Source organism: Passer domesticus, chromosome 16 (genome assembly GCF_036417665.1).
Source record: "Passer domesticus isolate bPasDom1 chromosome 16, bPasDom1.hap1, whole genome shotgun sequence".
Lineage (NCBI taxonomy): Eukaryota > Metazoa > Chordata > Aves > Passeriformes > Passeridae > Passer > Passer domesticus.
Genome location: NC_087489.1, coordinates 962,998 through 978,530, shown reverse-complemented (window position 1 = coordinate 978,530; position 15,533 = coordinate 962,998). Strand labels below are relative to the sequence as shown.

Below are 15,533 nucleotides of genomic sequence, written 5' to 3'. Positions count from 1 at the left end.
TGGGACTCCACAGCTCATGAATGCCATCATCTTCTTGGACCCAAGACCTCTTGCCTGCTTCTCCAGCTGACATGAGTGCTCTGAAACATAGCCCTACACAGGGCCTTGGATTTGATTGTACAGGAGATGGATGGTACCTTGTCTAAATTAATTTATGTAAACCAATAATTTGGGACAGGAAGTTGCTTATGCTCAGTTGCATATATGGGACCCGAAGCTTTAGATCTGGTGGACAAAAGGGGTCTAGTTATTCCACCAAAAGATGCATGCTATTGAATTCTCCAAGTCCTATGCAAATCATTTGAATTTTATAATTTTTATAGTTTTGACAAAAGCTACCTGCCAGGACCACGCAGCTGGTATAAGATTGTGTTTTTTCATTGTGGTTTCTGTGTGATGCTCACAGAGACTGAGTTAAGCCTCTGGTCTGCATTTACAGAATCCCAGAATGGTTTGGGTTGGGGGGAGACCTTAAAGACTGCCTCATTTCAACCCCTTGTATGCATGGCAAAATGTTTCTTTGAAGGGTTTTTTGGGAGTGCTCTTCTCATCCCTGCAAGAATGCATTGCTCTCCAATTCTGTTCCATCCACATTTTAACAGAAGGCCCTAAGCTGCTTGCATGATTCTTAAAGGCAGTAGTGACAATAAATAACACTTGAAATTCAATTTTTCTAAAAGCCCAGAGCAGGCCAAAATAAGCTGCAAGTTTTTATACAGTCAGGAAACTCTCAGAATAATCTTGATTTTAACCAAAGGTGTACCTACTTCTGTTACATGAAGATTAGTTTTTTGGTCAGGGATAACAGTCTCCTTGATACTGAGTGTCTCCTATCAAATAATTACTTTTAAGCTGTTTGTTTTAGCTTCAATTTTTTTTTCATCCTTTATGTAATTTCAGAATTTTAAAAGCTTTGTTGAGATTTCCTGGATGTTTATTAGATGTAAGAAGGAATAATATTGCAGGAGGTGCAGTTTTCAGTCAAACCTTAATTCAGTGCTGATGATCACATGGATTTCTGGGCTGGTTATATTGATGTTTAGGAAGCCCTGTGAGAATTTGGTGATAAAGGAGCACCTGTGGGGTGTGTAAGCCTAGAAAGGTCTGGTAATGGTTAAATTCTGGTTTAAATAAAAAGCTTGTTGTAACACAGAGCACAGATTGCTACTTAAAAAGACATTTTTCATAACTTTTGAAGACAAGATCAAATACAGTCAAGATGCTCCTGATTTTAAATAGCATCTCATTTTGTTTGCTGATTGCGTTGGTGGATCCTTGTGGAAAGTTATGTACTGCAAAGCTCTGTCAGTATTCGCTGTGTGCTTCTTCCAAATGAAAATATCCTTACCATGGGAAATTAGTAACTCAGCTAATGGGAATTGATTGACCAAATATTGTGCTGGGTGGACTGCAGCTCCCAAGAAGATTGCTGATTCCCATTTCCCTTGTGCCTGGTAGCTGCCTTGGTTTGTATCTCAGCTGCTGAAAGGGGTAATTTCTACATGGCTAACTTAGCTGCTTATTCTGAAGTTACCATTCTGCTTTTAGGAGCAGTCCTGAGCACCTCAGCAGTCAAATTCTGTTGGAATAAAACCAAATGTTTCAGTTGAGGTGTGTCCATTGCAGCTTGGCATGAGTTGTTGGTTTTCAGCAAACTTCTTGAACCTTTAATAAACTGATGTTTCATTAAACCTGCTGTCAGACTACATCAGGACATCACTGCAAAGAGTCGGGTGTGTTATAACCAGCTGTAATTTTCTCTGTGTCGGAAACATTTGGGTTTCAGTGTTTTAGCTGGAGGGCTTATGGGAGTGCAGCAGACCAGTGTGAGGAGCAGTGACCAGTTCTGTGTCAGTGTGAGGGAACGAAGCCTGCTTTGCTCGAGACGTGCTTGGTTTGTTTTCTTTGTGTTTGGGAAAGCATAAACTCTAAACAGAACTCTTCCTGTAGCTGGAACACTTCTCAAGGCTGTTTCTGTGATTCCTTGGGGTCTGCTAAGATGTGTGCTCAGGGTCCAGGTCTGTCAGATAACTTACTGTAGTGGAAGTTGGAGTTAATGAACCAATGTAGATTGCTTATTTTCCTTAACCAAGTTTGGTCTCATCCCATGTGCACACTGGGAATGGAGACAGAAACAGTTATTTTTTCTTCTTCCCATAGCCCATGCTGACTGTCCTCAGTTTCTCACTGGATCTTGCTATAGGGCAGCCTGTCTTTCCCAGTCCTTCTCTGGAGCAGTTGGGTGTCATTGTGAGGGACACTCAGAAGGGAGAACTGAAGGACAAAACCCCTTTGGTTCCTTGCACCAAGGAGTTCAGAAGATTTTTTTCTTCCCTCCACTTCCCCATGCTTTAGCCAATATCATCCTCACCCTGCTGGGCTAAGGCACAGGCCCTCAGCATGGGGACTGGCTGCTGCATCTTGGAGACTTCCTTTAAAACAGCTTTTCCATGGCCTGGCCTTTCCTGTGAAGTCTTGGCCTGGCTTTGGAGGTAACCAGCCAATTTGTTACAGGACTCAGCTTTAGGCTGTGGAACATCCTTTTATGAAAAGGGTGAAAAAGTAGAACTAATGCAGTGTCTGCTGTAGAATGTGAAAACCTTTTTTAGTTTTGGCTTATACAACAATACTAAAATTTCCTGTTTCAAATGCTGATTTTGCTGCTCAGCTTGGTGTTTGGCCATGGTGTTTTGGCAGGTGCATATGGCTGGAAACAGGTCACTGCTTGTGGTTTATCCATCAGGCATTCGACCTGGTGCTACACTTCTTGACTTACAATTACTTAGAAATACAAGAAAATACTAGAGGTTGAAAAGTGTTAGATGACCATTAAAACTGCTGCAAAGCATCTATGATGTGATTTAATGTAAAACCTCTTTCCTTCTCTCTGAGTTGCTGGGTTGGTGCAAAGTGCACAGGCTAGAGCACAATAAGGCTTTTAAAACAACTTTGCTTTGTTTAGATAGAAGACAACAAATCTCTGCTTTTTCTTTCTGAGTGTTCTTCCATTTTCTGCTTCCCCTGTTTGTTTTCGGGCAGTTCCCTTCCCCACTGATGAGCAGGCAAGCATGTAAGCAGAATATCTCCTTGAGAAGCACCTCTGGGCTGTGCCTATAAACCCCGTTGATTTGAGGAGTGGTATTTTGTTGTCCCAAAGCCATTTAGCTTTACTGCTGTGTTTTTATGATCCCAGGAGCTGGAGTGCAGCTTGGTGAGCCCGTGACCAGGAGCAGGGGCTAGGAATGGATTCACCTCTCCATGCTGGCTACCTGCAGCAACAATGTCTGTCTGAGGTGGTCCTGTGGGCTTGGAATGTGCTTCTGGAATGAGCTTAACCTGAGCTGGTTTAGGCACCTACTCAGGAGGAGCAGAGGGACATCCTGCCTGTCCTGGTTTCGCTGTTCTGAAGATTAGTTTAATCAAGATGAGTTTGTCCTAAGACTTGAATAAATACATTATTCTAGATAAAACTTGCCCTGTTTAGAAGAATAGAATGTCATTTCCAGCTAAAGGAAGTATTCAGTTTTCTGCCTGTAATGAAAGGTTGATTTTTCAAGCTCCTCAGGCTTTGCTGTTCAAATCTGAATGTAGTAATATATGCTTTTTACATGGCTGAGGAGAGCGTTTGACTTGATGCAAAACTGCATATTAAAAATGGAGCTATCCATCAGTATGTTCAGTATTTCTGTTATTTTGCATCACTGTCTGATGAAGTGTGATGGTTTTCTTTCAGGATTCCATATTTGGGAGTTGCTGTTTAACCATGTTTGCCAATCTGGAATTACCTGAAGTCCTATTGCACATCCCACAATACTGAAGTTGTGAAATTTGTTTTGGTAGGTAAAATAAGCATATGATGCATCTGAATATCTGTTGTTTTTATAAATTGTCCCCTGCTTCTCCTCACTGCTGTGCTTGCAGAGCTGGGCTGGCTCCAGAGCTGAGTTCCCACTTGGCCATACAGGGTTAGGAGTGTTTGCCATCAGGTTTGTGGCTGCTCCTCCCAAGGAGAGCAGATGAGATGCTTTAGGGGTGTCATTCATCTAACACCAATGTTTGAAGTTCACAATTACTGGAACCCTGGCTAAGTTGTTTTAGAGGAAATTTTAGTGCATGTTTATTTTTAGGTATTCTTTCATATTATAACCATGATTCTTAGCCTTATTTAATCTCCTTGTGTTATATTGTTATATACATTTGCCTAGAATTTGTTTAAAAGTTTTGTTAGGTTTTTGTTTTGTGGGTTTTTGGTTTTTTTTTTTTTTCCCAAAACCATATTGTTTTAATCTTTGTATCATAGAATGGATGTGGGTGTCTAAGTTTATTCATTGCTCAGGTTTAACAAGCTCTAAGATGGGCAAATGCTATGCTGGGCAACAAAGGAAACAGTTGTAGGAGGATAATACACTGTTAACAAATCTCCAGGAGAGACAGTGCTGTGATCAGTATTTCAGGGGTTTATGGGTGTTACACTTTAAACACAGCCTGTGTCACTGTGTGCCAGTGCATGTTACAGGTTAAAAGAAAGCCATCCTCAGGACTCTTCTGGTGATGCTGAACCTCCTCTGTCCCATCATGAAAATCTCTACACATTTTTCTCACTGGCACCTAAAACAAAGGAATCAGAAAACATCAAAATGTATTTTCCAAGACATCCTTTATTCCTGATATTTTTTTCTATTAAGTCACTTGCAAACCATTTTCCAGTGACAGCAAATGCAATCTAAATTGCATAAGAAGTTATGTTGCTACTGCTATCCCAGACTTTTCCTCCTCACTCTCAATTCTGGCTTTCCCAAGGGGTTTTGCTGTAACTTTATGTCTTTCCTTTCCCTGTTGCAGCTTTAAATAATGGTCAGTGTGAAGATGAGGACCCTGCTTAGTGCCAGCTTGTGCCATCTGCCAGTGAAGGGCATCAATCCTTCCTTCCTTCTGCTCTCATCCTTCCCAATCTTTTGTGTAATTTGGAAGAGTACTTGTTGAGATGTAGAGCACGGTTTTAGGACTTTTTATTTGTTTTGCAAGAGTGCAGGTTCTGATGTGACTTTAGTTGTAAAAGTGTTTATTTTGAATGCATTTAAAAGGTTGGAAATCAACAGACTGGCAGAAAACCTGGAACAGGTGTCCAGACAAAGCCTTGGTTTGACTGTGTGCTCTGTGTAGTGCAATAGATAGGGGAAAGCAGGACAAGAGATCTCAAGTTCTGTTTAAGAGACAAATTGGCATAAGTTTGGATCAGTTGAGTGAACCTTGGGGCAAAAATACCAAGGTATCATTTGGGTTTTTTTTCTTTTGTGTTATTTTTTTTCACTCCAGAGACCAGCAATTCCAGGTTCTCCAGAGCCTGCCAGATTTCCCATGTTCAGCTGCTCCCTGGTTAGTGACAACTGGCTGTTTCAGATTTTGCTCTAATCCCATCTGTCCTGGGGTCTGGATGGGATTTTCCAAGCCTTGCCCAGCCACATGGTGTTGGGTGTGTTGTGCAGGCTGCCTGTCAGGCTGGTGGGGACAGCACAGGGCACAACAAAATGCCTTGGGGCTCCTGGTGGTGTGTGTGTGACCCAGCTGTCCGTCAACCCAGGTCTCAACTGTGACATCCTCTATCCTGTGGGAATATTTCCTCTAAAGAGCCTGTTTTGCACAATTTTGTGGGTCACTTGTTTTATCCATTAGCTGAGTGTGCCTGGGAACTCCTGGCTCCAGCAGCCCAGGGTGTGCCCTGCACCCTTTGGGTTTGACACTCTGGTCTTTGTGGCCATTGAGCTCTTCTCTCCCCTGTCCCCTACAACAATGCAGGTGCATTTTGACCATTTGTCTGTTATTTGGCTGTTCATCCCCACCTCTCTTACTTCATTTAGATATTTTTAATAATTAGACTGTACTGAATAAGACCAACTTTATTATAAAGAGGCATAGCACTGGTTTGTTGCTGTAGCCACTTCCAGGCCAGGTTTGAGGGTAAATGGTTGCCATGTGGTAGCACTGGACTTGCTCTGACTTTCCAGAAACAATTGTATAATGGGAAATACTAATTTGGAAACTCTAAAGGAGCAGGGGCAGGGACAGGAAGGAGGCCACGTGTGCTTTTTGAAGGAAGGATGATGGTCAGAGACCTTCTTGTGCTGCTAGGTGAGCATTTGTGCTTGAGTTCCTGAAGCGTGTTGTGGTTGTGCAGATCAGTTCAGGTGTGGCTCTTACTTAGCAGAGACCCTCCATAACCTGCTGGGAGTTTTGGTTTAAGGGATTGTTGAATGAGCAGTGTTTTACCTGTGTGTGCTTCTGCTGAAGGCTTTTTGTGTTTGTGTGGAAGAGTGTGAGGGAAGGTACCTGCTAATTATGGTGAAGTGCTTGCTCAGGGTTTATGGAAGCCAACCCTAAAACTATGAGATTACAGAAGTTGTTAGGACACTGCAGCTGAGATTCATTTGCTCTGACATGGATGGTGTGCTGTGCACTGCCTGAAAAGGAAAATTTTGCAAATCATAACTTTCTCATGTCATACTTGAAATAAATGATACCTGAGTATAGGAACAGCCACAAGTTCATGTGCTGTGGAGGAAAGGGGTGCAGATGAATGTAGCAGAGATCCTTGAGGAGCATGATGTGAAGAAAAAAAATGCAAAGGGAGCTGTAGCTGTATGTGCTCGTCTGGGAGGTAAAATTTAAACCTTGATTTGGTTTGTTTCCTTCCCTCACGCTATCCCTGTGGTCCTGTGATTCTCTGAGTGAAGTGAAACAAGGCCTGTGATCCTTTGGATTTAGAAAACTCAATTTTTATAGTGTTTACAAAGGGCCATAACTTCAACAAATCCTGTCAGATATTAGCACATTCAGATAAGGTTGATGAAATTTGGTCTAAGCTGCAGCATTTTTATGAATTGTTTAAAAAACATGATTTAAGCAATCTGGGGGTCTTCTGCTCTTTCACAGAGAAGATGGAGGCTTCAGTCACCTCTATTAAAAAAAGATCTGAAATGTTTGTGTTCTTGTAGATAAATTCTTATTTTTTGGTCTTAGGGGTTGTCAGGCATATTCATGTTTCTCACTGCAACACCCCATCACCTCCAAGTAGTTGTACCTTTTCAACATGTAGGAGCCTGTATTTTGAGCTGAGATTTCTCTCCCTGAAAAATTTACTCACTATTTTCTGAAAAATAACATTCTGTGTAATTTTCCTCAAAATATAGTGTTTATATTTCACAGGATGCTTGCCTCATTCCTTGCACAGAATGGCTGTGTTTGGCCATTAAAAAAGCCATTTGTGTAAGACCCTCAGCTCCTCTCTCCCTGAAGTCAGTGGATGTGGAATAAAATATGTAGGAATGCAGAAGGAGAAGGACTCTTCTCCTGGTTAGTGTAAAGCCAGCTTGGGTAAGGAAGTCACCTGTCCAAGAAATTGTGTGAAAATCAGTTAAAACATTTTTTTCACAGACACCTGTTAGTTGTGATTCTCATTATCTGGGCACCTGACATGAAACTGAGAAGTTTGCCTTAATGGAGGTGCCAACACTCAGAGCAGTAATTTAGATATAAAGCCAAGCAACAACGGAAAGAAAAAAGATTTAATTGTCTCTGTGTTCACCTGGTAATGAATTTTTAAAATTTATTTCTCTATTGCCCATCTTTAAAGTTTCCATGGCAATAGTAAATATATGAAAGCACTATGGAAATAGATCAGCACCTGTGAAACATTGAACTTATTTTCTGATGCAGGACTGCAGAAGAGCTTGTGAGACAAAATTCACTTAGTTTTCGTTCTGAGATTTGAGGATGAAGGCTGGTGCTGCAGGATGAGAGAGTGACTCCATGTAAAATAGGGGATTATTTCTTAGTGCTGTTGGATTGCCTGGTGTGGGGTAGGGTTGTAAGGGAGAAAAAAATCACAGTATTTTGTAAATGTAGTGAGTGTATGTGTAGAGATCTGACCAAAAGCTCTGGGGAATTTGTGACTTCAAGCCCCTGATTTTTCCTTTGGAATATTGTCCCTTCAGCAGCCTTGTGTGAGTGTGCAAACAGTACAGAGCTGAATCTGTGCTTTTCTAACATTGTTAGATTTTTTTTTATTAGAAAAGGCTGTTTTCTGGCCAGTAATCTGCAGCTCACGTTTCATCTCAAAGTTGTGGTTTTGTGTTGGGAACTTGAACCTCTGCCAAAACCCCAGTCTGTATCCTGTTCAAGGGTATGTTGTCCTGAGCTAAACCTTCTGGGTGGGTTGTGCCAAATGCACACAGCTTTGGAGTTATGAAATCTTGACAGTACTGGCTGGTGAATGGATTTGATTTTGACTGTGGTGGTGAGGAACAGGTCCCTTTTTTGGCTGTTTCTACAGGTGGTTTGAATCTTTTAGCAGTATTTGCAAAGTGCTAAGTGTTAGAGCAGATGTCTCACCTGGAAAGGACAGTGCCATTGCCCTGGTGATGGAGTGGGAAAATGTGTATCCTAACATAGGTGGTGTCCACTACAAGTTTAGGGATACTTTTACCACAGATTATACTTCTGTAACATCTTAGATTAATGTCGTAATGTTAAAGTTTATTTCAAAGTTTAGACATTTCATTAAGCAAGATCCATCAGGTGTGGGACTTGACTTTCTGAATTGATTCTTATCTGAGTGTGATGTGGGGGCATAGTGGGAGTTGTGGGCTGTGACAGGGGGAGCAGAATTTAGGTTGTTACATGCATAAGAAGCTGAAAAGACCTAAATCTTTACAAACTTTAGGAAAGTAGGCACAGTATGCCTGAGATTTAGCTGGGTGTGAGTAAAATATTTTTCAAATGCTACATTTCTCCTGGTAAAAATATGCTGTGGCTTTCCTACTGCTTTGGAGCTATTACATCTGCAGTCTCTAAAATTAAGTTTGGTGGTTCTTCCTATCATTTTGTAATCCAGCTGTTGCTGGGAATTTTAGTCTCCTGATAGTCAGGCACTGACAGCTTTGGTACCAGGTGCTTGCTTTTCCCCTCTATGATACAGAAATTAATAAAATTCATTTTCCTCTGATTTTTTTATCCTCTACCTTCCTTTCTACCCATCTTTCAGATCAAGTGGAATACTTCTCAAGTCATGTGCAGCATGATTCTGCCAGGAGCCCCCTTCTGTTTGTCCTAGTGGAGGAACAGCTTGGGCTCTGCCATGGCCACCATTTTCAGCTTCACACAGTTGGTCTCACAGAGCCCAATACTGGGTCACCAGGTAGGTGTTTCTGTCAATGACCAAATGTGCCATTGAAAGCAGCTGTTGATGTCCTTACACAATCATTGTTATATGTGTTATAATTCTCTTTTTTCCTTTCCAAGCATCACCTTGACGTCTGATAGGCTCCCATTGTTGGAAACAATGGTTTTGGATGATCTACCTAACTTAAAAGATACATATGCCTCCTTGTACTCCTCAGCTATGGAAGACTTAGAGGTGGATTTTGATTCAGGACTGGAGGAAGATGAACTGAAACAGGAGGCTGCTTCTGGGGATTCCACAATCTTTGTAGCTTTTAAAGGAAATATAAGTGACAGAGATTTTGAGCAGAAGCTGGATACCATACTGGAGAATGTGCCTGGCCTTTTACACATGGGTAATGTACCTTCTTGTCACTTTCCAGCTTAAAATGCTTGTCCTTAAAATGCTTATTTAGGTAGTCAGGGCACTTGCACAAAAACCAGATTATACTGGGTTTGAGCAACTTAGTTTGTAATGGTAATTTGTTAGTGAATTTGCAATAGTGAATTTGCAAGCTGTTCTTCTCAGAAAAGCAGATTACAAGTGTCTGCAGTTGTTTTCTTGTTTAAAACTGATTTGTTTAGCAAGTTCATTAATTTCTCTTCTGTTTCCACATTTCACCTGGTTTTATTCTCTTTCATGTCCCTCTATTACACATGGCTATGTTATAAAAAAGTGAAACCGGGCTTGTTCACACAGAAGATGTTTTAGTGCCCAAACTGTCCAATTTAAACTATTGCAGTTCATCTGAGAATGGGTTCATTTCCCAGTACCTGTGACATTACTGCACTTTTCTGACCTACCCGACCTGATTGGTTGATTGATTGATAGATTGATTTGTGTTGGGGAATGGGTGGTGCCCTGATATACCCCTGAATGCTCATCCAGCTCTGGGAACAGCTCCATGGCAAGTCAGTGATAACAGCCTTTTTGAGACATTTTTTACCAGCCTGTTTAGATCTGGAAAAAGACATTTGTCTGCTGTCTGAGCACGTTGCAAAAGGTCCTGTGCTGATTACTGATGGCTGCTCAGTTAGGTAGCCTTGATTGTTTTCTTCAGTAGTGTCAAACACCTTTCCAGGAAAATAGCACATTACTTCTCAATAACCAAACTGAATTTCTTTGTCACTTTATTCCTTTCTTTCAATTTCGTCCATCTAGTCAGCTGACATCAGTTTGTTGGGTTCTTGCTGTTGGTCAGAGAGATAAAAAAACTGGGATAAGACAAAAATACTATAAAGAAATACCAGTTTTGATCTGTGTCTTACAAACAGCTGAAAGGAGATGTAAACAAACAGACCATTACTGGTGTGAAGGGATGTGTGTAATACCACAGATCAGTTATGTAATTTTTGATATTAAATAAATTCAGTCTATAACTGCATGTGGTCATCTTTGTTCTGTAGAAGCATCTGCATGCTGAGTCTGTCATAAATATTAATGCCAGGATTAATAAACATGATTCAGACCTCAGCTGAGAAAGCAAATTTTAAAAATCAATGTCAAGTTAATTTGGAAATTATCCATGTGCAAAGTTATTTAAACTGATTCAGAGCAAAACAAGATATGCTGAATGCAGAGTTAGTAAATAATATGGAGTTATCTTGGTAGGTGCAGTGCTTGAAAAATTAGAAACTTGGGTACAAATACATAGAAATACTGAAACTGATGATACAATTTTTCTATGCAAAATATTGGGACATTAATAACAGAAAATATGGGATTGTTCAAACCTCCACAAAAGGGGATTTTAAAACTCCTCCTACCATGTTTTCAGCCAAAACCAGGTTTATAGGTGGAATGAGGATGAATTTAATAATTCCATTACTGCAGCAGCAAAAGGGGCTTGGTGAATTAGTGGTGAACAAGAGCTTCCTAAATAGGACTGAGTGTTGGCATTCTTAACTAACGTGTTTTTCAGACCTGAAAAGTTAGGAAATGTTTAGTAAATCTGAGGTTACAGTGGAGGAGCTGATGAAAATTTGGGTCAATGCTTTCTGTTTTCAGAGGAACTTTCTTTACAGAAAGATAGAAACTGGAAATTTATTTGGAGTATTTTTAAAATTATCCTTAACTGCATTTTGTAGCAATCATTTAGGTGAATATCACTTTGGATAATGTATCCGACATAAGTGCCCAACCTTTCTGCAGTTACTTTGAAAACCACTTATCTATGTAGAAACACTCATTTGTAGAACAGGTGTTCAGAAAACCTGCAAGTGAATATTTTGCATGACTTTGAGATGCTTTTTGGCAGTGGATTTGAAATGCTTACCCAGAAAACTAAATAATAAGGTAGGAATCAGTGAAATATTGCTAGGAGTCTGTTGGCACTGGTCTCGTTAAAAAAAAAAAAAAAAAAAAGATGGTTTCACAAGCATTTGTAGAGCAAATATTTAATATATTCAAGCATTTCATTTCTGTAGTCAGTTTTTTCCCACATTCATCTGGCTCACAAACTAATGTGCTATATCACAGAGCTGGAGCCCCTCTGCTCTGGAGCCAGGCTGAGAGCTGGGGGTGTTCACCTGGAGAAGAGGAGGCTCCAAGGTCTCCTTGGAGTCCCCCCTAAAGGGACTGCAGGAAAGCTGGAGAGGGACTTGGGACAAGGGTGGAATGCCAGGACAAGGGGCAATGGCCTTAAGATGAAGGAGTCTAGATTTTAGATGGGCTATTAGGAGGGAATTGTTCCCTGTGAGGGTGAGCAGGCCCTGGCACAGGCTGCCCAGAGCAGCTGTGGCTGCCCCAGGTCCCTGGGGAGTGTCCAAAGCCAGGCTGGAAGGGCTTGGAGCACCCTGGGATAATGAAAGGTGTCCCTGTCCATGGCAGGGGATGGAATGAGATGGACTTTAAGGTCCCTTCCAATCCAAACCTAATACCTACAATTGTATGAAATCTGTTTTATTAGATATTTTCTTAATCTTTCCAAAGTAGTTTATCCACAGAATATTTCAATTTTTAAGTAATACTATCAAGTGATTCTGTTGTCTGTTGCATTGGTTGTCATTTGAGTAGTTTTTTTACTGCTAACTTTTTTTGAAAATCCCTGATGTGGTTTGGCAGCGTTGGTTGCTGTACACCTGTCTGGGGAAAAATCTCCTGTACCTGAGACTAAGCACTGGCAATTTTCAAAGCCAAACGGAGTTTCATTTTTTTCAACCTTTTAACCAAGTTGTTTATCAGATGTGCTTAAAAACTGCCTTTGCACTGATTTTGATTGTTTTTCTTTTAAGAGTCCAACAAGTTAAAAGTGCAGAAGATAGAGCCTTGGAACAGCGTTCGTGTCACCTTCAACATCCCCCGGGAAGCTGCCGAGCGGCTGCGAATCCTGGCTCAGAACAACAACCAGCAGCTCCGAGACCTGGGCATTCTGTCAGTTCAGATTGAAGGTATTTCACACCAAACCTGCTTCCAAAGCTCAGATTTAGGTAGACTCAAAAGCAGTTTTGTGTACTTGGTTAGTGCTGCAAAACCTGTAAGTTACTCCTTTGGCTTTAGTGAAAAAGATAGCTCAGGACTTTTATTCTTTCAAGAATAACATTTACTATTAATAAAAATGAAAGCTGGAAATGCTTCGGGCACCAGGAACCCTCCTGAAAAATGTTTTCTGTGTGTTGACTAGAAAAGGGTTGGCTGATCATCTTTCCCTGTTGTTTCATATGAGGCTTTCTTTAAGACAAATTTTCAGTGGCTTTCACAGTTACCATATCCATTCTGGACAGTTGTCCAGGAGCACCCTGAAATCAAGGGCAGGTAATGCTTGTCATGACATTTGTTCTTTTTAAAACTGAAAGCCAGAAGCTTTGATGTGTAAATGTCCTTCTAAAGTGCGCACTGGAGGTGAAGCCTGTTCTTCCTTCCTCAGCATCTCTTAAATGTCCTTTTGCAAAAGTCTGTGTTCTGATTTTCTGTCTCTCCTGTTCACCCAACCTGTGCATTGCTTTAGGGGAAGGTGCTATCAACTTGGCTTTAGCCCAGAGCAGGAGCCAGGATGTGCGGATCAACGGGCCCCTGGGAGCCAGCACCGCCATGCGCATGGACACGGGATTCCCCATGCAGGGGGGGCAAGGTAACTCCCCTCAGGGCTTCTCCTGGTGCTTCAGACACTCAAAATTCACTGGTGGGCTAATGAAACTCCACTGCTTACAGCAACTCTTGTTTGCAGAATTCTAATTGCCATTTAAATTAATGTCTGGTCTTGTTCCGTGCTGTCAAACCATGTCCTGTGTTATGTAAATGGATCGTTGGGTGCATTGTGTCCCACAAACATTGCAGTGATTTTGGCAGGGCCCATTGGTTTGTTTTCAGGTATTTTGAGAGTGTGGTGCTTTGGGGTTTTGTTGGTTTGTTCAGTGTTTGTTTGGGGTTTTTACATTTAGTCTAGTGAAGCAGATGAGTTGAGTGTAGTGAATTCACTTTGAAATATGCACAGATTTTCACAGTGTTCTGCTTGGTTCCCTTTATGGGAATGTGCATAAGTCTTGATTCAGTATGCAATAAACTGACTTTGATTAAATCCATTGGAATTATAGGAAGGACAGGACACTGTTATTCTTACTGTCTTCTTATTTTCTGATGAACTTCTGAGATCTGATCATAAAGAAGGGATTTTTGTGGAAATGTGAAGTTTTTAAACTATATTTTAGAGTATTGTATACTCATAAGGAATTTTTAACTACAAAACTCAGATTTGACAAAGAGTTTTTACAGAGAAAGCTACTATCTAATTTATTAAAATGGCTGAATCATAAAGCAGAATAAATAAGTAATATTTTAGTAAATAGAATTTAAAGCAATTAAACCAGGAGCATTTTTGGTCAGTTTATCTAAGATGCATTTGTGACCATTGAGGAGAAGGAATGGAAAGAACATTTCAGCTTTGTAGAAACCTAATTAAACAGCAGTGAAATGTTTGTCCTTAACAAAGACTAAAGCATTTTTAAGAAGGGCTCTTCTCTCCAAGGTACTGATCAGCGCCTTCATTTCCTGTCTGCAGGTCAGCAACTGCAGCAATAGAACCAACAGGGCAACAGTAGCAATCATTTTAGAAAATTACAGCCCTTGGAAGTGAAACATTGAATTTTTTTCCACCTTGCAACACTTCAGTTACTTTTTAGTTTCAGATTTTGCAAAATCCTGAGTTACTTGTACATCTTTGATACAATCTTATCACTTGGTGCTTTGAGTGGTAGGTCAGGCTCACATTAATTCATGAGTCAGCAGTGTTTCTATTTATACTCTTTTTAAAAAAATTTGGTGTTAAAGAAGGACCTACAGCATGACCTGAACTTGTTTGTTTGATACCAGGAAATCTGAGATTTCAGACAGAAAGGTGTATCCTCAGGTTATTTTGGACAAACAATTCTTGAAGTCTAAAGAAGTGTTTTACTGACAAATATATTTTTTCTTGTTAAAAGAAAAATTATAAAATTCTTTATGTAACTGTAAGACTTGGTAATTTCTATTTTTATTTTTTAAGGTTTAATAAGAATGAGCAATGCTGCAGCTGTCATGATGTCCCAGGGTGGAAATGTGCCCTCCTCTATGGTGGCAAGTGGTGCTAGTGCTGAGCTGCAGCCACGAACACCTCGGCCTTCCTCACAGCCAGGTGGTAAAATTTAGCCATAATACTGATCTGAAAAAGTTTTTAAACTTTGATTCTTCAGCACATAGGCTTGAGTGTGTATTCATGAGAGTATCCAGAACTGTTCTGCAGCATTTTCCCTGCCTTTCTGGGAGCTACTCTTTCTGTGCAAACCTTCCTTCCTCCTTAATCTGTTCAATTTTTTCAAATAATTTGGATGCCTAATAAGTCACCAGCTTGCTTGGTGGTCTGTTCAAATATGTTGAGCAATGGCAATTGTATTTTTGCACTTGAACTGTCATGACTGGGCTTTATGTTTATCTGAAGGTAAGAGAAGGATTAGTTCAATGAGGCAGGAATATTTCTGGTGCTCTTTTTTCCCTTCTTTTCAGGAAGGGTAGATAGGCTGGTAAGTTAAGGGTTGGGGGTTTGTTGGGTGTGAATGTTTAGGGGTTATTCTTCACGGGTTCCCTAGGGAAGTGGTCATGGCACCAAGACTGACAGAGTTCAGGGAGTGTCTGAATAATGATCTTTGTCCTGGGGGTTAATTTTAGGTGATCCTGCCAGGAGCAGGGATTTGGACTCAATGGTCCTTCCAGCTGAGATACTCTGTGATTCTGCAGTTCTGGGTGTGTAGAAGGCTCACATCAGTCTGTAGAATTGTGGGGCTGTTGTGCTTTGTTTTAGAGGATATAAATTTATAAGACCTGGCTTCTCTGGAGTATGAATTTT

The 15,533-nt window shown here is 40.7% G+C and overlaps 1 protein-coding gene across 6 annotated transcripts in view; it reads left to right on the top strand.

The window, feature by feature from the left end:
• Positions 1–15,533, top strand: part of NCOA6 (nuclear receptor coactivator 6) — a 44,240-nt gene that overhangs the window by 2,982 nt on the left and 25,725 nt on the right. For 5 of the 6 annotated variants that reach the window (XM_064391634.1, XM_064391638.1, XM_064391635.1 and 2 more), the window contains exons 2-7: positions 3,734–3,836; positions 9,041–9,193; positions 9,298–9,572; positions 12,451–12,606; positions 13,164–13,286; positions 14,697–14,825. In XM_064391634.1, coding sequence (XP_064247704.1) covers positions 9,338–9,572; positions 12,451–12,606; positions 13,164–13,286; positions 14,697–14,825 — 643 coding nt within the window. In that variant the 5' untranslated portion in view covers positions 3,734–3,836; positions 9,041–9,193; positions 9,298–9,337. The remainder of the gene's footprint in view (positions 1–3,733; positions 3,837–9,040; positions 9,194–9,297; positions 9,573–12,450; positions 12,607–13,163; positions 13,287–14,696; positions 14,826–15,533) is intronic. The other variant, XM_064391637.1, reaches the window with a different exon arrangement.